This window comes from Canis lupus, chromosome 17, assembly GCF_011100685.1.
Source record: "Canis lupus familiaris isolate Mischka breed German Shepherd chromosome 17, alternate assembly UU_Cfam_GSD_1.0, whole genome shotgun sequence".
In the NCBI taxonomy this organism is placed as follows: domain Eukaryota; kingdom Metazoa; phylum Chordata; class Mammalia; order Carnivora; family Canidae; genus Canis; species Canis lupus.
Window position 1 is genome coordinate 53,800,298 of NC_049238.1, and position 22,757 is coordinate 53,823,054.

The following is a 22,757-nucleotide window of genomic DNA, read 5'->3' on the forward strand; positions in this document are numbered from 1 at the left end:
AAATCCTCCCTCTCGATCTTAATGATAATGCCCCGCTGGGGTTTAGCTTTACATTTAGAAACCACTGGGACCTCAGAGTCACTACTATTAATGCTATGTTGTGTTGGCTGCTTCAGCCAAGGGGTAAAGAAATAATAGGTGATGGAAGAAAGGATTTTTCTCTCCCCCAGAGAGATCACCACAGCAGTCAGATAAAAAGGTTAGGCTTTTAACCTTCTCTAGGAGCCAAAAAAGAAAGATTTAACTCTTTGGCATCAGTTTCTACAATGATACAAATATATATTAGATCATTCATGTGAAATAATTCACATGATACTGCTTTCACGAAACTCTTCCCCACCCAGGCCTAAGGTGTGCAGAGTCATTTTTTATTCATTTTTAAATAGTCATCATGCATGAAGAAATTAAACTGTACTTTTCTTGCAAGACACATTGATTTTTTTCCCTGGTAGACCTCAAAAAGTCCCACTTACCCAGCTTCTTGGCAAGCTTGGCTTCTTTCTTGGCATCCACCATCACAAAGCCTATATCTTTATGCTCCAGGACCTGGGCGACAAGCTGAAGGGAAAGACAAGCTGGAGAGTAAGTAGGCCGAGGACAGAAAGATGGTAGAAAATGTCACAGGATGATATTATGATGTAATGACAAGAGGATTTGCCTCCATGTGTCCTGTTAATCTGACCAATTCTAGTGGCAACAAAGGGATTCCATGCTATTCTCCCAGGAGAAGGATTTAGCCGAATGCTGAGAACCAAAGAGAGAAAAATGTGAGGACCAGACCTAAGACATAGGATTTGGAAGAATATATCCACTGTCCCACACTTTCCTCTGGGTAGATAAATTTAAATTGCAGGATAGAAGAATCAAAAAGGAAGCAAAGAGTATTTGGATGGCTGTGGATACATGACAAGGGGCCCAAAGCCCTTCCCTAGCCACCAACTGGACCTGGAGTCACGTGGGGACACAAGAGACCACAACATGCACTGTGTGGTCACTTAACCATGCACCATCAAATCCTCTGTTTCATCCTTGATACAGCTGAGGGATGCCAGAAAAGCTGAGGAAACTTAAAACAAAGGAGACCCGTGTCCCCAATGCCCAGGCATAGTCCTCGAGCTCCTCCAGCCCCTGGGCTTGTGGAGTGGGAATATCCACTGGGTGTGTCTGCCAAATAGACCCGAGATGGTCTTTGAAGTTTTCCCGCAGCCGACTGAGAGAAATAACTAGTGGAGCACTGGAATGGAACCATCAGGCACAAAAGCGAAGAGGATAGAGCAGGTGGACAGATGGCTGGATGCTACTCTGGGTAGACACCAGAACAGATGATGACTCCAAACCCGGGACTGGCATCATGCTAACCCTCCTGAAACTCACATCTAAGGAAGCAGGGAGGTCCTGCTCTCTGATGAATGGGGGCTTAAACAGAAACAGTGCAGAAACTATCAGAGAGATCATGAAATATTAAAATTACTTTTCTTTAAACTTTTTAAAAAAGATAATTATAGATTAACATGTAATTCTAAGAAATAATACAGAGATCTCTTGTACATTTCACCCTGTTTCCTCCAAAGTAACACCTTGTGAAACTGTACAATATCACAAACTAGACATTGGCATTGATGTGGTCAAGATACGGAATATTTCCATAATCACAAGGACCCCTCATGTTATCCCTTTATAGTCACATCTGCTTGCTCCCACTCCCATTCCCTTCCTAAAGAGATTTCTATAACCTTTTCATTTCAAGAATATTACATAAGTTTAACCATACAGTATGTAACCTTTTGGGATTAGTTTCTTTAACTCATCATATTTCTCTGGAGATTCATCGAGATTTTTGTGTAGAGAAAAAGACCATCTTTTTTAAAATTGCAGAGCAGTATTTCCATGGTATGGAGGTACCTAGAGTTTGGTCAATTATTCATCCATGGAAGGACATCTAGGTTGTTTAAAGTTTTTGACTATCATGAACAAAGCTCCTACAAACGTTAATGTACAGATGTTTTGTGAAGTTTAGTTTTCATTATTCTAGGAAACATGCTCAGGAGTGTGATTGCTGAATAAAGTAATTGCATGTTTAATGTTTAAAGAAACTGTAAAACTGTCTTCCTGAGTAGCTGGATATTGCACTCCCACCAGCAATTTAGTGATGAGTAATCCAGTTCTCCCACATCCTTGCCAGGATTTGGAGTTGTCACTATTTTTAATTTCAGCCATTTCAATAGATGGTAGTGACATTTCATTATGATTTTATTTTATTTTATTTTTTTAATTTTTATTTATGTATGATAGTCACACAGAGAGAGAGAGAGAGAGAGAGAGAGAGAGAGGCAGAGACACAGGCAGAGGGAGAAGCAGGCTCCATGCACCGGGAGCCCGACGTGGGATTCGATCCCGGGTCTCCAGGATCGCGCCCTGGGCCAAAGGCAGGCACCAAACCGCTGTGCCACCCAGGGATCCCTCATTATGATTTTAATTTGCATTTTTCTAATGTCTAATGAGGCTGAACATTTGAACATTTTTTCATGTACTTATTTGACCTAGAGAGTCCTTTCCCATGAAATTCTTGCTCAGGTCTTTGCTTACTTACTAAATGGGTTGCTTTTTGATTGTTGAGGGTTTTTTTTTTAAGTTTTTATTTATTTATTCATGAGAGAGAGAGAGAGAGAGAGGCAGAGACACAGGTAGAGGGAGAAGCAGGCTCCATGCAGGGAGCCTGACGGGGGACTCAATCCCCGGTCTCCAGGATCAGGCCCTGGGCTGAAGGCGGCGCTAAACCACTGGGCCACCTGGGCCCGATTGTTGAGTTTTGAGAGCTCTTTAATATTAGCCCTTTGTCAGAGATGTGGTTTACGAATATTTCTCCCACTCTGTAGCTTATCTTTTTATATTCTTAATAGAGTTTTCCACAGAAGAAAAGTCTTTAATTTTGATAAAGTCCAATTTAACAGCTTCTCCATTTATGGATTGTGCCTTTAGTGTCAAGTCTAGGAACTCTATGTCTAGATCTTTTTTTAAAAAAAATTAATTTATTTTTAACCTTTTTTTATATTGGAGTTCAATTTGCCAACATATAGCATAACACCCAGTGCTCATCCCGCCAAGTGCCCCCCCCCCCCAGTGCCCATCACCCAGTCACCGCAACCCCCCACCCATATCCCTTTCTGCTACCCCTTGTTCATTTCCCAGAGTTAGGTGTCTCTCATGTTTTGTCACCCTCACTGATATTTTCATTCATTTTCTCTCCTTTCCCCTTTATTCCCTTTCACTAATTTTTATGTTCCCCAAATGAATGAGACCATATATATTTTGTCCTTCTCCGATTGACTTACTTCACTCATCATAATACCCTCCAGTTCCATCCACATTGAAGCAAATGGTGGGTATTTGTTGTTTCTAATGGCTGAGTAATATTCCATTGTATACATAGACCACAGCTTCTTTATCCATTCATCTTTCGATGGACACTGAGGCTCCTTCCACAGTTTGGCTCTTGTGGACATTGCTGCTATGAACATCGGGGTGCAGGTGTTCTGGCGTTTCACTGCATCTGTATCTTTGGGGTAAATCCCCAGCAGTGCAATTGCTGGGTCGTAGGGCAGATCTATTTTTAACTCTTTGAGGAACCTCCACACAGTTCTCCAGAGTGGCTGCACCAGTTCACATTCCCACCAACAGTGCAAGAGGGTTCCCCTTTCTCCACATCCTCTCCAACATTTGTTGTTTCCTGTCTTGTTAATTTTCACATTCCCACTGGTGTGAGGTGGTATCTCATTGTGGTTTTGATTTGTATTTCCCTGATGGCCAGTGATGTGGAGCATTTTCTCATGTGCTTGTTGGCCATGTCTATGTCTTCTTTGGTGAAATTTCTGTTCATGTCTTTTGCCCATTTCATGATTGGAGTGTTTGTTTCTTTGCTGTTGAGTTTAATAAGCTCTTTATAGATCTTGGATACTAGCCCTTTGTCTGATAACTCATTGCAAATATCTTCTCCCATGTCTAGATCTTTATCCTGAAAATTTCTCCTAAAATTTTTTTGAAAAAGATTTATTTATTTATTTTAGAGAGAGCAGGAGTAGGGGCAGAGGGAGAGAGAATTTTGAAGCCAACTCCCTGCTGATCAAGGAGCCTGAAATCATGACCTGATCCAAAATCCAGAGTTGGCTGCCTAACTGATTGAGCCAACCAAGTGCCCTTCTTTTCCTAAAATTTTTATTGTTTTATTTTTACTTTTAAGTTCTTGATCCATTTTGAGCTACATTTTGGGAAAGTCTAAGATTTATGTTAAAGTTGCTGTTGTTGTTGTTTTGTCCAGCAACATTGTCAAAAAGTCCATTTCTCCTCCATTAAGTTGCTTTTGCACTTTTGCCAAAGATCAGTTGACATAATTACGTGGAACTCTTCTGCCAATATCCCATGGCCTTGATTGCAGTAGCTATATAATAGAAGGTGAGCAGACTACCTCTCCCCACATGATTCTTTTTCTTTTTTTTAAGATTTTATTCTTATGTAATCCCTACACCCAAAATGGGACTTGAACTCACAACCCCAAGATCAAGAGTTGCACGCTTCCCTGACTGATCCAGCCAGGCACCCCCCCCCCCCCACATGATTCTTCTTTTTCAAAATTGCTTTAGCCATTTAGTTCCTTTGCATTTCTACGGAAACTTTAGAATAATCTTGTCTATAATTACAAAAAGTATTTCTAGGATTTTCACAAGAATTGTATTGAATCTTCCCATTTAAATCTGTTTATTAACTTGGGAAGAAGTGACAGATTTACTATATCTATATAGTAAATTCATGAACATGGTATGTCTCTCTATTTAGTTAGAGCTTCTTTGACTTCTCTCATCAGCATTACATAGGTTTTAGCATACAAATCTTCTGTGTGTTTTGTTGGGTTTCTACCTACCTATTTAAAAGTTTTGAGTGATTATTAATAGTATCATATTTCAAATTTTGGTGGCAATAAACACATGGATATAATAGAAGCCAGTTTATCACCAGTAAATAGATATATAATTGGTTTGTGCATGTTTATCATGTATTTTGAAACCCTGCTGAACTATTATTAATTCTAAGAGTTATGCCTTTAGGGTAGCCCCAGTGGCGCAGCAGTTTAGCGCTGCCTGCAGCCCGGGGTGCAATCCTGGAGACCCAGGATGGAGTCCCATGTCGGGCTCCCTGCATGGAGCCTGCTTCTCCCTCTGCCTGTGTCTCTGCCTCTCTCTCTCTCTCTCTCTCTGTGTGTGTGTGTCTTTCATGAATAAATAAATAAAATCTTAAAAAAAATAAGAGGTATGTCTTTCATTTTTGTGTGTTCTCTTATCACACTGACAAGAAGTTTCAGCATTATATTGAATAAAGTGAACATCTATGCCTTGTTCTCAACCTTAAGAATTTGTCTACTTCTCCTTTCAGTTTTATCAGTTTTTGTTGCACATATTTTGTAGTCCTGTTCTTTGGTACACATTCTTTTAGATTTTTTGCTTTCTTGGTGGAGCAACCCTGGATCTACTTGGCTCTACAGTTTGTGCTGTAAGTCCCTCTACTTCCCCTTTTGTGGTTGCTTCTCTAATTTTCTCTTCATTCATATATCTCCCTTCACTGCTCCTGGCATCTATGGCTTCTTCCCTGAATTTTCTTTCCTGTTATAACTTCTTTGAGGGATTTTTTTGCCTGTTCACTCTTCCCTCCTTAACTTCCTCACGTGCTCCCCATTCCCTTTCTTTCCTTCTGCTCCTAGCCACTTCTGTTCCTTTAAGGCTTAACATATTGATCAGAAGCACAGAAGCTGTTCTGTGGAGTGCCCCTGGTGACTGGGGGTGGAAGAACAGTTAACAAACAGCACCACTTGCCCCTCCAGCCATTTTTTTCTCCTTTCTTGGATTTTCACAGAGACTAGGGAAGGCTTAGGATGAAATACATCATCATCAGTGTTTATGTTATGGCTCATCTTGAGCTTTCCTGCAATACTTGAACAGGCCAATCTTTCTGCAAAGTCACTTGGCTCTATTCTGCTGTATTCAATTCATTAGACAAGGTCATTTCTAAAATATTTAAGTGTGATTGCCCTATTTAGTGCTATCAAAATGTTTATTTAAATGTTCCCTTGTCTATCATTCAAAATTAATGATGATGAGACCTAATGGTTTTGTGATAGTAGTAAGTTTTCCTACTCCTGCAGCATGAGCCTCTAGCAATGGTTCTTAAACTTCAGCATACATTTAAATCACTGGTTAAAATGGGGCTTCCTGGGCCTTAGCACCAGAAAGCAGAGAATAGAGCTGGGCTGGGGTTTAGAGATGTACGTTTTCATAACCACACTGCCACACCCCATGATTCTGACACAGCAGATCTCATACCACATACCACACTCTGGAAAGCTCTGCTATAAATGATTGTCAGTTCATCCAAAAGTGATACAGTATCATGTTTTTCAACTGTGACCCTCAAGCCCATGCTTGGCTCTGTTGACCCCTCTATCTTAGGCATAGGATAGAAATATTAATAATAGTAAGAATATAAGAGATGAACTCTGAGCATTAAGCAGCAATTTTAATTCTGACCTCTCCTAGGCATACCCCACCATGTTTTGTTGGGCTTTAGGTAGATGCAAACGTGTGCCTCCCCTAGGCATGGAAGCCACGGCCTCTAGTTACCTTATCATTATTTATATGTGACTTTTGAACCCATCAGAGTGAGAAGTGCTATCTCAAGCAAGCTCAGTCCTGTTTATTGGGTTTCCTGTTTAAGCATAGCCAGTCACTGTCCTAAGAACAGATGGATGGATAGAGCTGGCAGTCACAGATGGACCAGAAACCCATGCTAGCTGAGACCTCCCGACCTCCTTCTTGGCACCCACAGGCACGGTCCCTGTAGTGTCCTGTCACTCTCGCCTCCCACCCTGATTAGGCCCAAAGCCTGCCCACTTGAGCTCTGTCATCACTCCCGTGAGCCCTAGCATGCAACCTTAATGGGCTGAGCCAAGGGTGGCCAGTGCTGGCAGCAACCCAAGAGAGAGCAGTGAGACTGGTTTGGGGGAGAATGTCTATGGTGAAAGCCCAGGCTCTCCTGGGCTGAGTCCCGACATGACCCAGTACCCCCAGGATCGAGAATCTCTGCCGAGCTGATGGGGCCAGCTGGACATTGTCTGCCTCTCAAACTTGGCTCCATCTTGTTTCTGCCTTTGCTCTGATCCTAAATCTCCAGCTCATATGTTACTTTCTCCACTCTGCTGCAGCCCAGTCTCTTTGCACTCTCTCAGTTGCTGCCAGCCTTGGCACCCCTGGCTGTAAAGCCAGCTCCAGGCTCATCTTTCACTCCAGCCTCCTTTCTGTGAATTCCAATAGCCCATGGCAAGAACATGGCCCTCTGACACTTACTTATTTTGCAGTCATTAGAGTCACATATAAACCTCTTCTGTATTGTCAATCTTTCCTCCCGAAGGAGAAGGACCCCATTTTGCGCCTCTGATCTCTCGTATAGCTCCTTAGAGACATTCAGCATACTTTGGATATATGAATCAGCTGGCCCAAGCACTTGATAAGTTCAAGGGACTTTTGAGCCAAAGTTGGAAGAGGCAATCACTAATTACAGTGATTAAGAGTCACAAATATGAGGAAGAGAAAAAAAATAGAGTCAATATATTTCCTGAATTCTCAGAAAACTGGAATACTCTTTTCCGATGTGACTTCAATCTTTTCCTTTTGGCTTATAATCTTTCCCCACTGGTTTTATCTGGTTGGTTGGTTACTTCTCAGATGGCCTTCTCTATCCTACAGAATGAGGTTATCTCTCTTTTTTCTTTTTGAAGATTTTATTTATTTATTCATGACAGACAGAAAGAGAGAGGCAGAGACAGAAGCAGGCTCCATGCTGGAGCCTGATGTGGGACTCGATCCCGGGACTCCAGGATCACGCCCTGGGTAAAAGGCAGGCGCTGAACCGCTGAGCCACCCAGGGATCCCCGAGGTTATCTCTTATTGGTTGGTACATGAAGCCCTGGGCATGGGTCCAATGCTCATTCTTTCCAGAAGCATTAGCATTTTCTTTGGCCCTGGATGATTCCTTTGAGTACAAACTAACTTAATAACAATAATAATAAAGTTATACTAAGTAATATGCACAAGTCAGTGTAAATAAGAAGATATTCATAGTATACCCTTTCTCTCTTTATATCGCATTGAGTATGTATTTATGGCAGCACTGTTAACCTGCAATGGTGGAATCAAAGTAAATTTCATCTTTAAATGAATAAATGAATCCCATCTTTAAATAGTTTAGCCCAGTGGTTAAGAATACAATGCTTGGGGGATGCCTGGGTGGCTCAGCGGTTGAGCGTCTGCCTTTGGCTCAGGGCATGCAGGGCATGATCCCAGATCCTGGGATCGAGTCCCACATTGGGCTCCCTGCATGGAGCCTGCTTCTCCCTCTGCCTGTGTCTCTGTCTCTCTCTCTGTGTCTCTCATGAATAAATAAATAAAATCTTTTAAAAATTAAAAAAAAAAAAAAGAATACAATGCTTGGGGTCTCTGACAGGATTCCTGACAGGATCACAAGTGCTGGGGCTCTGCTATAAAATATGGACAATAACAATATCTATTTCATGAGGCTATTTTGAAGATTAAATGAGATAATGCACGTAAAGTTGCTGACACAGTGTTCGGCATGCAGTAAGTGCTTAATAAATGTTATATTTTTTTCTTAATATTATGGCAGCTGGATAAGATTCTAGACCTTGTGCCAATTCAAAAGGACCAAAGCCTAATGTATCAGGATGTAGAGAAAGCAAAAACTTTTCATCAAGGACCTGCTATGATCAAGGTATGTGCTCAACAAAAGTGTGTAAGGCAGGTTAGAGTGTCAAGGACCCTCTGATTTCATTAAGGACGAAGCTAATGAAAAGTTAGCTGGTAGGTACATAAAGACAAAAGGTAGAAAACAAGGGTTATGGGGAAGTAGAGAGCGAGCGAGCTCGTGGGCAGGGAGGTGAAATCATGCAGAGCCCAAGGGGCTGTGATAAGCAGCATGGATTTACCTTCCACGCACTCAGAATGAAATCTAAAATTCCTAATATACCCAACAGGGCCCTGCACAGTTTGGCCTGCTTGCATCTCCAACCTCATGTGGGGCCACTCTGCCTCTTACCTAATACACTCTTCTTCAGTTCCTCAAAACATCAAATTCTTTCCTGCCCCAGGAGCTCTGTGCATGGGGTGTCCTTGTTCAGCCGTGTCCCTAAGACCGAGGCTGGGCAGCAGCTGCAGCTGTCTGCAAGGAATGCCTGGGTCTATTCACAGAAAGTCACCGAATGGCTCTACTTCCATGTCCGCCCTTCCATCATTCTCGAAGACTCTTTTCTTCATACTTTGCCAACTCCTACTATCCTTGAAGTCTACACATAAATGACAGTTTCTCAAAAGGCATTCCCTGACCCCCCGTCTGAATCAAGTACCTTTTGTACTCTTGTCCAAGGTGTCTTGGGAGTTTCCTTTACACCTTTCTCAGTTCGTAAAAACACCTTGACCTATACAATCGTCTCTCTATACCTACTCATTTGATATCTGTTAAGCTCTATGTCCATGTTTGTTTTTCCTCCCGTGCTCTCCCTAGTATATATAAACCTGACCGGAATGGATCTCAGAAAATATTAGTTCCTTGCTCTCAGTGTGATCTCATTTGAATTGTGGAATCTAAAACAAAACACAAAACAAAACTGAACTCATACATACAAAGAACAGCTAAGAGTTTATAGGGGGTGGGTAAAATGAATAATCGGAGTCAAAAGGTACAAACTTCCAGTTATAAGAAATATAAGACTTGGGGATGTACTCTACAGCATAATGGGCATAGTTAATACTGCATTGTATGTCTAAAAGGTGGTGAGAGAACAGATCTTAAAGGTTCTCATCACACAAAAAAATTAGTACCTATGTATGGTGATTGATGTGTTAGTGACACTGTGGTGGATCATTTCACTATATATGCATTTATATATATGAGATATATATATACATTTATATATATTTCATATATTTATTATATTATTATTGTATTGTATATTGTATTATATTATATTATATTATTATTGCATACATATATTATTGTATTAGTTTCAGGTAACTAATACAATGTTATATGTCAGTTATATCCCCATAAAAAATAGTTTCATTGAGGGGCACCTGGGTGGCTCAGTCATTTAAGCCTCCCAACTCTTGATTTTGGCTCAGGTCATGATCTCAGGGTTGTGAGGAGCCTGCTTATGATTCTCTCTCTCCCTCTGCCCCTCCTCCCCCTGTCTTTTTCCCTCCCTATCTAAAAAAAAAAAAAACCTGAATTTGTTTCATTGAATATTTTCATAAAATAAAAATGACAAGATTTTAAAGTCATCTGGTTACATTAACTGATGGAAATATTAAATTACTAAATTCACCTGTAAAATGAAAAAGTGATAACACTGCTATATTTTTGTCCTGTCATTTAAATCCCACACTCATAGGATGAATGTCCAACTCCTGACTGGCAAGAAAATCTACTTGTATAGACCTAAAACCTGTCCTGAAAGGTAGAATTGTTCCCCTCTTTTGTCTCTGTACCTTGAATATATTACTATTTCATATCTGTGTTGCACATGAAGTAGTCTATACATTATAATTTTAAGGGACTATGTGCCTCTGGTAGGTAGCAGCTTTACAGCATGGTGTAAAAAAATTTTAATTAAGCAATTTCACATGGAAATTGAGATTTCTGGCTTTCCTTGAAAAGTCAGAGGAGCTGGAACCACATCACTACCTTGCAGTAACTATAAACACAATTAATTTCTCAAGGAAATGAATCAATGAATGAGGAGATTGCTTGGGAGAGGAGAGACCAGCTAGACCTGGACCAAGGAGGAGTGCACAGATAGGCAGAGGTCAGCATCGAGCGCATCTCAGGAAGACGAATGGCAGAAGCAGAGGTTGGGAGATGCAGACATGCAGGGTGGGCGTCGAACAGGCTGGTTTACTTGGGCAGAGAGCTTATCTGAGGGCACTGAATGGAGTGATGTATTTAAGGCACATGAGAAAAAGAATGTAAAGGATTTGAATATTAGGATGAGCGATTCTGAGCAGGAGGTATTTGGGTAGAAGAACAATATGACTAATTGAAGTTTGAGGAAGGTTGATCTGAGGGCATAGGCCAGACAGACAGAAAAGAGAGTGGAAAGGAAAAGTGACCAGTTGAGAGGCTGATGCCATTGCCTGAATGGGAGAGGACTGGTCTCAGACTGAAGTGGAGGCAGTGGACGGAGGAGATGTAACGTGGGAGGTGATGGTTCAAGTAGAGAGTCAGTCAGACTGGCAACTCTTCCATGGCTTTGGAGAGAGAAATGAGGGAGAACTCACAAAAAAGAGGAGGCAAGATGATTCCAGGGTCCCCAGCCAGGGAACAGAGTGAAGGACAACACAGTGATATCAGAAGGGCATGCCAGGACTGGAGGCAAAGTTCTCAGCTTGGATTTAGATGCAACGCGTCCATGGCAATCCAAGTCCAGCCAAGAGATGGAAGTGCCAACCTAGTGCTCAGGGGGTGAAGTCCCAAAGGAGCAGTGGAAGTGAAAGGTGGAGGCATAAGGGCAGGTGGCATTTTCAGGGAGGTCAGTGTGTGAGAAAACCACAGGCTGGAAGACTGGCCATCTCATAGGAGGCATGAGTAGAAAGAGGAGCCTGCCCTGAGGGCAGAGAGGAGGAGTACGGGGAGATATCAGAGGAGGACAAGGAACATAGTGTGATGACTCCAAAGTCACGGCAGGAGAGAAGCTCAAGAAGGAGCAGGTGGTTGGATCAAATATTACAGGGAGTCACGGACAGTGGGACCACCGTGAGGTGAGACTGGTAAGTCACCAGTGACCTTTCAGAGAAGATCTGGGCCAGAAGCCAAAGCACTGGGAGTTAAGCAGCTGAGTGGGTGGCAAGGACATGTTAGAGCAGGTGTGGATCACTCATTCAAGAAGTTTGCCCATGAAAAGTGGGAGAGAAAAGTCCAGCAGCACCAGCAGTCATGTTCCGTGGGCTGCGTGACTGCTCCCTGGGCCTCTGGACAGCAAATGCACATTAGCAGGGACCCTGTGTTTGTCCCTCCAAATGCATTCCTACATTTGTACCACATTCAGTGGTCAGAGGGAAGATGGGGAAGGCATGCAGTGGTTCCGTTAATGGGAACTGAGTGTGAGGAGGGGTACCTTCAGCAGGGGCAAGATTCTGAAGAAAATCAAGGACTGGGGAGCGTGGAGGAAAAAATGTCACCGATCTTTGCTCAAAGTGAATGTCCCTCGGGCCGTCATTAAAAATACCCTGGCTGCAATCCTGCTCTTTCCATGTAAGCCAAGAAGCACACTGTTTTCACCCACTGTCCCTGATACCATCTGGCTACATGTCAAGCAATTCAACAACTGCGTGTCCTCCCTTGAAACTGGAGAGCTGACGTTTATCCCCGGTAATCTCCTGTCACTTTCTGCCACCCTCAGATGAGGCCCGGGCTATGTATAGCTAGGCGTTGGCACGTGATGTCTCCATGCAGGAGGCGGGCAAGGGAATGGAACAGCTATTTTATGAGATGGAAGTAAATATTGGGCCTCTTGAGGCTAAAATGGGTGACCTCCAAGAGAGCTTTGGAGAAGAGGGAGGCTGTTGATGGCTTCCACTGGCACTCTTAGGCTCTCTCTTTGGTCAATGCCAAGGAAGAGACCCAAGGACCAAGGCTATGTGTTCTTTCCACCATGTTGAGAAGCACTGTAACAACAATAATAAAAATAGCACCCATTGGGTGTTTATTATACACCAAATACTACTCCAATGCCTTAGGTGGATTATCTCATTGAATCTTCCCAAAACCCACAGAGAGCAGAAGTTTAGATGCATAGAGAGGTCAATCAACTTGCCTACGACCACACAGCTCTTAAGTGACATAGCTGGGTTCCAAACTGACACTGTAGCTAGAGAGCCCAGGCTCTCAACCATTACATTCCACTCTCTGCACCTGGGCCCCAGAAACACCCAGGCCCAGATCCTGGCTCTGCTACTGTGAGACTGAGCAGGTCACGACTTCTCTGATCTCCGTTTTCTAACCTAAAAGTGGGATTTAATTCTTGTAGAAGTAGCATGGAAGCAAGTACTTAGAGAATATTTGTTCCCTCTAAATTCACTTGAGATAGGGGGCCTGAGGGGCTTAGTTGGTTAAGCGTCTGCCTTCGGCTCAGGTCATGATCTCAGGGTCCTGGGATTGAGCCCCACATTAGGCTCTCTGCTCAGCGGGGAGTCTGCTTCTCCCTCTCCCTCTGCTGTTCCCCCTATTTGTGCTCCACCACCACCCCGTCAAACAAATAAATAAAATCTTTAAAAAAATTCATTTTCGGCAACCCCATGACACTAAGCTAGTGGCTTCTGACCCCTAGCCCACATCAGCATTACCTGGAGGGAAGCCTTGTGAAAACAGATTCCTGGGCCTACCTCAGATTTATTGATTCAGCAGGTCTGGGATGAGACCCAAACATTTGCATTTATGACAAGAAATGCATCTCTGGTGATGCTGATACTGCTGATCCCAGGCCCACACATCGAGAACCACTACTTTACAACCATCTCTACCATACAATCACAATCTTTTATCATGTAGCATCTGGCAATGTTCAAACTGGCTGAATGAGAAAGGCCAGTTTTTTTTTTTCCTTTTCATCCTACAAGCATTATTGCAGTAGAGTTTTTTTTTTTTTAAAGATTGTATTTATTTGACAGAGAGAGAAAGAGAGAGCACAGGCAGAGGGAGTGGCAGGCAGAGGGAGAGGGGGAAGCCGACTCCCCACTGAGCAGGGAGCCCAATATGGGGCTCCATCTCAGGATCCACCCCCGTCCCTGCCCACAGGGAGCCTGTTTCTCCCTCTCCCTATGCACCCCCCCCCACACACACACACCTCACCTGTGCTCTCTGTCTCTCAAATAAATAAAATCTTTAAAAAGAAAAGAAAATAGGCAGGAGGTGCCTCAGCAGATGGAGAGGCTTCCTAAATGTAAAACAATGACGAGGCCAGGAGCTCCTGGACTTGTTGCTCCTATAGGGTGCCGTGAAAAGCAGAAGAGAAGCCTGTTACTGCTTGGCTGAACTTTATGAAATGTCTGACCAGTATTTATGTTGACAGCATCCGCTAATGACAACCAACCACGGATATCCAGTACGTGGGAAGAGCTGGAGCTTGCGACATGCTTTCACATACGCAGTCATTTTAAGAACAGCCAGCCCTTTACTGTGCACCAAACATGTGCCGGTCACTTTAACACATCACCTCTTTTCTCTTTGTAAGAACTCTGTGCTGGAGGCATTGTGGTTTTTATTTTCCAAAGGAAGCCTGGAGGAGCCAAGTGACCCACCTGCAATCACACACTAGTGCAAGGACTCCAGTCAGATGGGTCTCACTCCAAAGTGTGTGTCTGATTACCAGGCAATATTGAGGGCTGCTGTTTACTGTTGTGTTCCCTTGTTCTTTTGAGTCCGGGGAATGCTTTCTTTGCCTTCATAAATAAGTTGGGTGTGTGTGGTCAGAATCGTTTGGTGTCGTGAGCCAAATTGGCTGTGTGTGTCAGTGTGAAGTAGGGGCAGGTGAGCATGTGAGGGAGTACCTGTTGGCTCGCCTGGTCTGCCTCCCTGCCCAGCACACAGCAGATGGTGAGGAGAGGCCTGCCTGGCGTGGGGCACCAGGCAGCAGGCGGGCGCTCCTGGAACAGGCTTTGTGGGCACTCAGAAGCGGCTTTGGCCTGCCCAGCCCAGCACACTGCAAGATGGCACGCTGGCCACTTTCCTGCATGGCTGTCCAAACCAAAAAGGCCTATCTGGATAAAATCACATCCAGTTGATAGAAGAGGGAGCTTCGAGGCTTCATTGTACAGACTCAGAACTTTTGGAGGGTTGGCTTTCGTGGTGGAACAAGTCACTTTAGATGCTAAGGCTGAGCAGTTAATTATACAAAAATCCTCCACACCAACCAGAGATGCTCAAACTACAAGAGAGCGGGGCTGCTGTTTTCAAAGAAAAACCCTGTGATTCTGAAACACTTTATTTCTGACTTTTTAATCTTACTGCTTTACCTTCTAATAGTTTTATAGCTCTGACTTTCATGGTATCTCAGGTCTCCATGTAACATTTTATAACTTTGGGAGAAGGGATATGATGGCCAAATACCCTCTTTGGAATTGAGCATTAGAGTGAGGGAAGAAAGTTCCAATGGTCTCAAAACTTCTCAATCAAGAGTGTGTTTTCCATTTTATAAAATCTCTATTAATTCTCTAGGTGGAAGGAGAATTAATCTATTCTATGATTAGACTCATGATCTTCTAATAGCGCTTCTGTCTCTCCACCATCTGCTCCTGGGAAGTGCACAGTAAACTCTCATCAAATATTTGGGTGGCACTTGGACTCTAAGGAGATCTGCAATTTCAGAGTGGGCATGGTATACATCGTCTGAGAGAGGACTGGCTCCAGGAGAGGATTCATTCCCAAAGCCAAACCAAAATAAGCCTGACCTCATCTGATTTTACAGAGGGCAGCAGGTGCAAGTTTGGAGGATGCCATTTTTGGGCAGTGAACAGTTGGAAGAAATACCTGAATCCTCTGCGTGTTGCTATTCTCTGCCCACGGTTCCCACATCATTCCATCTGCAGATTTACTTGACTCCAGTAACTTCATTTTGCCTTCCTCTCTTGGGGTTTAGAAATGCAACCGTAGGGACATTTGCCAGTGCTAAATAGGTCTGAAGGCCGGGTCAGCCTCCCAGAGCCCAGAGGTTTCTGGCCATGCTGGATATATATTTGGGACTAAGTGTCCTGTGATTTGAAAAAAAAAAAAAAAACTGGTTTTACCCATATTTCAGTGGGATTAGACAAGGATGACAAAAAGTTCCCTGAATCTGACAGTCAACCTAATTTTATACTTTTCTACTCAACGCTTTTTTAAAATTAATTTAACCTTAAAGAGATCAAGGGGAAATATATTTTCAATACAGGCAATAGATTTATAATTGTTTGCCATTCCTTCTCTCTCCATCCATCCATCCATCCATCCCATCCATTCATCTATTCAGTGTTTGCTGGATTTTTATTAAATCCCAATTCGGTGTTAAGCATTAGCCCATTTGCTCACACTGGTCATTTCGGTTCACATAGTTCAACGGTACAATTAAATGTTGCTCAAGTGTGGGTGAAAATCCAGAATACAAACTAAAGACACTTGTCCCTTAGTAAGTTGGCACTGCTTACAAACATGAAGCAATCCCTTTCAGCTGTTCCTTGGTGTAATGGAAGGGACATGTCATTTGGAACCAAATAGATATGAATTCAAATCCTGATTCATGTTCTGCCATTTTATGGCTTTGTGACTTTGGAAAATTTCTACTTAACTTTTGGGATCATTTCTTTGCATGTAGTGTGAAAAAAAGCTGTAAGAATTAAGTAAAATAACATATATAAAGCATGCATATTGGTCTGGTTTATGGTAAATTCATAATAAGTGCTATCTCCCTTCTCCTTCTTCTCTTCTGTTCATTTAACATTCACTCAACAAACACTGCTGAGTGCCTACCATGAACCAGACACTAATGTAGGTGCTGGCATACAACAATGAAGAGAAAATTTTGCATTTGCCTGTGTGGATTTTACATTCTATAAGGGTGTCAGACAATGGGCAACCTGGCAGCCAAGTTCTATGGAGAAAGAGTAGGGAAAAGAGATTAAAAAGAGTGCTCAACTGGGTGCTATGCTATATGTTGGCAAATCGAACTCCAATAAAAAATATATATACAAAAAATAATAAAAATATAATGAGTGCTCGAAGAGTGATCTATATACACAGTCAGGGAGATGACTTTGTTCATAAGGCGATATTTAAGCAAAGAACTAAAGGAAATGAGTTTTTAGCATTAATAAAAGTATATGTCCTTTGCTATCAGGGGCCATGCTGTCTGCATTTTGGTTTTGTTTTGTTTTGTTTTGTTTTGTTGTTTTTTTGTTTTTGAAGATTTTTTAAGAAAGATTTATTTGAGAGAGAGAGAGCAAACACATGAACCAGGGGAGGAGCAGAGGGAGAAGGAAGAGAGGGAGAAAAAGAATCTTTAAGCAGACTTCCTGCTGAGCTCGTAGCCCAAGGCAGGGCTTGATTCCCCAAGACCCTGAGATTGTGACCTGAGGCAAAACTGAGTCAGCTGCTCAACTGACTGAGCCACCCAGGCGCCTCTCATCTGCATCTGGTAAGGAAGCAGGTATGAATATGTGATGAATAAATAAAAGAATGAATATTTCTCTTTGGATGGCCACAGGGCTAAGTTTCACATTATAGAACACTTCCTAGTTTGCTCTGAGCAGCTTTCCCACAGTTTCTTGTTAAACAGGTTAACACCTCAGTATCCCATATTCTCCAGGGTTCTCAGATTTGTCATTTCTTTGTAGAAAAGGGCAATGTTACATAGCAACCAAATAGATGGCTTTTTCTTTCAGAGGGTAAATCCTGGACCCTGACCAAAGATTACTTTTTGATTTGGCCTTAGAAAACCCCATAATTCAACTGGAAACCTCTCAAGAAGGTAGGACTTCCCATGGGCCCAATCATCCCCTTTTAAGAAGGCCCAAAATGTCAGTCCCTGGCTGTGACAGGGGACAGTGGGAGAATACTGAGAGGCTTGATTGAATCCCAGAGAAGACCCGAATCCCTGCAGCCCCAGAACCAATTTATCCCAGAAGTTTCAAAACAGAGGTATGAAAAAAAAAATTAAAAAAAAAAACCCACAGAGGTATGCTAACAGGTCCAATAGCATTTAAGAGAGTCAATAGACCAAAGGTCAAGCAGTTACAAAATGATTCTGGTCAGTTAGAAAATTTCTCTAGCCAAAGAGACCAGTGCTTTGCAAACTTCACCGTACCTATGAATCATTTAGAGAATCCCATTTAAATGTAACAAGCACCCAGGTGATTCCTTTGATGCTGCTCTGGGGTCTGTATTTTGAGCATCAAGTCTCAAGTGTCTACAAGCTTGGCTGCACATGAGAATCACCCTTGGAGCTTTTAAAAACTGTAGTACCTGGATTCATCCTTTACCCCATCACCAATTAAATCAGTATCCAGGAGGAGGAGACCCAGGCACCAGTATTTTGGTTTTCAAAGATTTATTTTAGAGAGAGGGAGAGACAGGAAGAGTGCACATGTGAGTGAGGGGGGTGGGCAGAGGAAGAGGGTGAAAGAGAATCTCAAGCAGACTCCCCATTGAGTGTGGAGTATGATGCTGAGCTCCATCTCATGACCTGAGCTATAACTGAGTCAGACACTCAACCAACTGAGCCACCCAGGCACCTTGAGGTGCCAATATTTTAAAAAACTCTTTGTTGATTCTAATATGCAGCCAAACTTGAGAACTATTGCAATTGGCCAAGAATGTGGTCTGAATTTCAAACAACAGGTGAAGAGAATTAGCATTTGATAAGCACTGGTTAAATTTTAGGCACTCATTTAGGCCTTCTACATAGATTAATCTCCTAAATAGTAATCAGTGGAACAAAATAATATCTGATTCTTGTACAGCTTCTAATAATTTCATAAGAAATTTTTATTCATCTGTTTTCATTTAAGTCTTTAAACTCACTGATAGAAACTACAAGACTGGTTTAATAGATAAGTGAAATGAGGTGCCTATCCATGATCTGCTCTGGGTCAAAAAGCAAGTATAAGAGAATTTCAGGCACTCTGAACTCCAGTTGTCTGCTTTTCCTGAGCATGACTCCCTCATCTGAGATTGGATATGAGAGGGCAGCCATGCTCAGAAAGTGCACATGAGAATCATGTCAATGACACTGAGCATACTGCAGGGTCTAAACACATTGTGTCATTCCCAGCCAAAGAGATTTCACTGATATGCAAATTGATTAGGAGACTAAGTTCAGAATAGAGAAGGGAGCTCAGTCTGTTAGGGACCTTGGTAGACTGGGCGCAGCATCATCAAGAGACTTCCTTAAAAAGCACCAGAACCCAGAGCCCTTCATTGATCAGGATTCTGATTCTTGATTCTGCTACAGATGGTGGAACCAGCCTCCCCCATCCCTCACAGGGCTCAATGAATGATCTATGCCAGAATTATCATCAAAAACTATTGAAAAATAATCTGTTTACCAGCACTGGAAAATTGGTCATAATGAAAAGCTGTCTTCCTACTGGTAGACAGGCCATTTCCAATAATTTAATGTGATGATGCTGCATTCAGTATCTAAGAGGACCAAGGAGAAAGTCACCAGGCAGGCTGTGTGTGTGTGGATGGCAGTAGCTTTTACATGGTGAGTGGAAGTGGGACCCCCGTAAGCAGGAAGAACAGAAGGTCCCTGCAGGGAGATGCTGAGGAGCAGTCTCGGACTTCTCACCCTAGCTGAGGTCTCTTGAAAAATAACAGGAGCACCAGGTCAACCTGGCATGCAACTACCAGGATGGTATGGCTATTCCTATAAGACCTCAGACTACTTGTCCATCCAAGGGACATTGCTCACCGTAAACAACTGAACTAGTTGTCACCATCCACAACGAGGAAAGCACAGCTCATTTATCATCTTTTCACTGATTCACTCATCTATTCATGCTAACATGACTCAGAGTCAGGTAACAGCAATGGATACTTGATGAATTAATATTTCTGTTCAGGGATTCACATTACTTATTTTCATGTTCAAAGCATTCCATAACTTGCCTGAGAAGATCCCCCATGTTTTCTCCTAGTCCAATAAATGTATATTAGTAATAGCTTGGCCTATTTAGTTGCTCCCACAAAACACATGTGCACAGTTAACAGTATCAACTTGGAACATGAGATGCGATCCAGAATACCCAGAGATCCTAAAACTGAGGTCCATGCATGTCTCCTTTCTCCTTCCCTTCTAGAGATGTTGACATAGCCATGGCATTGTTTCTATATGAGCATGAAGCTCACTAGGAAAAAGTTTTGGTCCTTCTTCCTTTCTCCCTATTCAGGCTGGAATGCTGTCTTCCTGGAAGTGGAGTGGTGTAGAGGAAAGATACGATCTGTGTGAAGGCAGGAGGGGACAGGAAGAAGTAAACAGTTTCCATACCAGGCTTAGCTATTTAGAATGCCATTTCCGGGGAGCTCAGGAACTCCTAATATGGATGTCATAGTGCTTGTGCACAGCTGCTCAGACTCCTTCTGCCACCCAGGTGCCCTTCTGCCACCTTGTCACACCCTTAGATCATCTAGTTGTGGTTTTGACTCACAAGCAGGATTTTGGTCCTTGCCCATATGAATTTGATTCCGTTGTTGTTGTTTTTTTTCACTTCCTCTATTACCAAGTTTGCTTTGAATTCAGGTTGCCCTCGGGAGGCTTCCAATCCAGAGGGAGAACTTCAACATATGTCTCCATGGGGAGAAAGAGTAAGTGAGAAGGAGTTGGAAGAAAACTGGAAGCACCTCTCAAAGATAGACTGCACTGTGACCGAATTTGTGGAAGGGGCCTAGTTAATTAATGGTGTGGGCGAAATTGCTGAGTGTATCACATACAGAGGTGGAGAGCAGATGGAGAGCTGAGATGGGGGGGTGGGCATCAAGAATCTGTGATCAAGGGCAAGTCTCGCCTGCTCTCTGGAGCTTAGCCGGCTGAATAAGCCACATGGCACCGCGTTACCAGTCCTGAGCTCTCTGAAAGTGGCCTGGATCCTCAGTCTGTTAAGCGATGGGATTAGGCTGGGTGGTGTCTAAAATCGTGACCGGAGAGGGGAGCATGGGCTGCAAGTTGCCAGTATTTGTGGAGGACCTTCCATGTGCCAGAAGCCACACTCCTACCATGCTACCTTGACATCACACCACCACTGTCTCCACATTACAAACAAGGAGCCCGAACACAGACAGACTTCCTTGGAACTGGACCCAAGTCCATCTGATTAGGAAGCCCCTGTTAGAGCACACCACTTCTCAAGCATTTGAACCCAAGAGAGATTGGTGATGTCAGAGGACTTTCTCTGGCAACCTTTGTAGAACACATGACAGCAGCAGTGGCTTACATTGTGGTTTCAAGGGGGAAGTAGAAGCAAGAAACAAAGAGCAAGGAGGACTCAAAATCACTAGGCAGATGCTCCTCTTGGGTCTGAGTCCTGTGATGCTAATAGAACTTGGCCACTGTGGCAAAACTCAGCATGTTGTCTCAGCCGAAGCTGAAGGAAATAGTATACAAAATTTATAATGGTGTTGACACCTCAATAGAAAAATGGGGGAAAGACACAGAAAAATAATTCATGGGAGAAAAAAAATGTAAATGGCAGATAATTTTATGAAAAAATTTCATCTAGCTTTTAAAAAATCAAAGAATTTTCATTAAAAGTACAATGGCAGTCTAAACAAAGATTTTTAAAACTCTGAAAATTGTGTCAAAATCTCCAAATAGGCAAAATATCTCAAAAATATGCATGGTCAGGCAGCCCAGGTGGCTCAGCGGTTTAGTGCCGCCTTCAACCCAGGGCGTGATCCTGGAGACCTGGGATCGAGTCTCACGTCGGGCTCCCTGCATGAAGCCTGCTTCTCCCTCTGCCTGTGTCTCTGCCTCTCTCTCTCTCTCTCTCTCTCTCTCTCTCTCTCTGTGTGTGTGTGTCTCTCATGAATAAATAAATAAAATCTTTAAAAAAATATATGCATGGTCATACAAAGGAATACCAGGCCAGTGCTGACAGGTTTGTCAAGAATATAAAAACTCTATAATGACACAGAAGTACTCACAATATACTGAAATGAAGAAAGCAGGAAACAAAACTGTATAAAGGGTACAAATCCATTTTAAAAATGTATGTTTTGGGCACTTGAGTGGCTGAGTGGTTGAGCATCTGCCTTTGGCTCTGGGCGTGATCCCGGGGTCCTGGGTTTGAGTCCTGCATTGGGCTCCCTGCAGGGAGCCTGCTTCTCCCTCTGCCTACGCCTATGCTTCTGCCTTTTACTTATATAAATAAGTAAAATCTTTAAAAAGAGAGGGAGAGAGAGAGAGAGAAATGTATGTTTACATATAGACAGAAAATATGGGAGAGAAATCTCAGGACGTGAACTGTTTCTTTCTGAGGGGGCTATTTCTTTTTTTTCCTTTTTTTTTCTTTTTTCTTTTCTTTTTCTTTTTTTTTCCTTTTTTTTTTTCTTCCTTTTTCTTCTCCATGTATTCTAACATTACTAAATGAGTATGCGCTCTTTCGTGGATGAAATGCCCAGTCAAGAGTCAGGATTATCAGTCCTGTCACAACAAAGCCTCAGCTCTGAAGTAAAGGGTTCAGAACAATCTTTTTTTTTTTTTTAAAGATTTTATTTATTTATTCATGAGAGACCCAGAGTGAGAGAGGCAGAGACACAGGTAAAGGAAGAAGTAGGCTCCATGTAGGGAGCCAGATGTGGGACTTGATCCTGGGACCCCAGGACCACAACCTGAGCCAAAGGCAGGCACTCAACCGCTGAGCCACTCAGGCGTCCTGGTTCAGAGCAATCTAGACGGTCCTCAAGGACAACATTTCATCTGACATGTTGCACATTCAGCAAGCCTCTACCCAACGCATCTACCTAACTATGCACCGCACATCACCCCTGGTGCCTGCCCTCCAGAGTTAGACCCAGCCAGACTGGAAAACGGTTTTGAGCTTGGGTGCTCCTCCCAGCTTGAGTGTCTTTTTATTTTTTTTCTCTTTTTCTGCCTAAGCTTTTAGTGACCTTACATTCTT

The 22,757-nt window shown here is 42.8% G+C and overlaps 1 protein-coding gene across 1 annotated transcript in view; it reads right to left on the reverse strand.

The window, feature by feature from the left end:
• Positions 1–22,757, reverse strand: part of CASQ2 (calsequestrin 2) — a 65,374-nt gene that overhangs the window by 38,330 nt on the left and 4,287 nt on the right. The window contains 1 exon segment of the mRNA NM_001313816.1: positions 474–558. Within this exon segment, the coding sequence (NP_001300745.1) occupies positions 474–558 (85 nt within the window).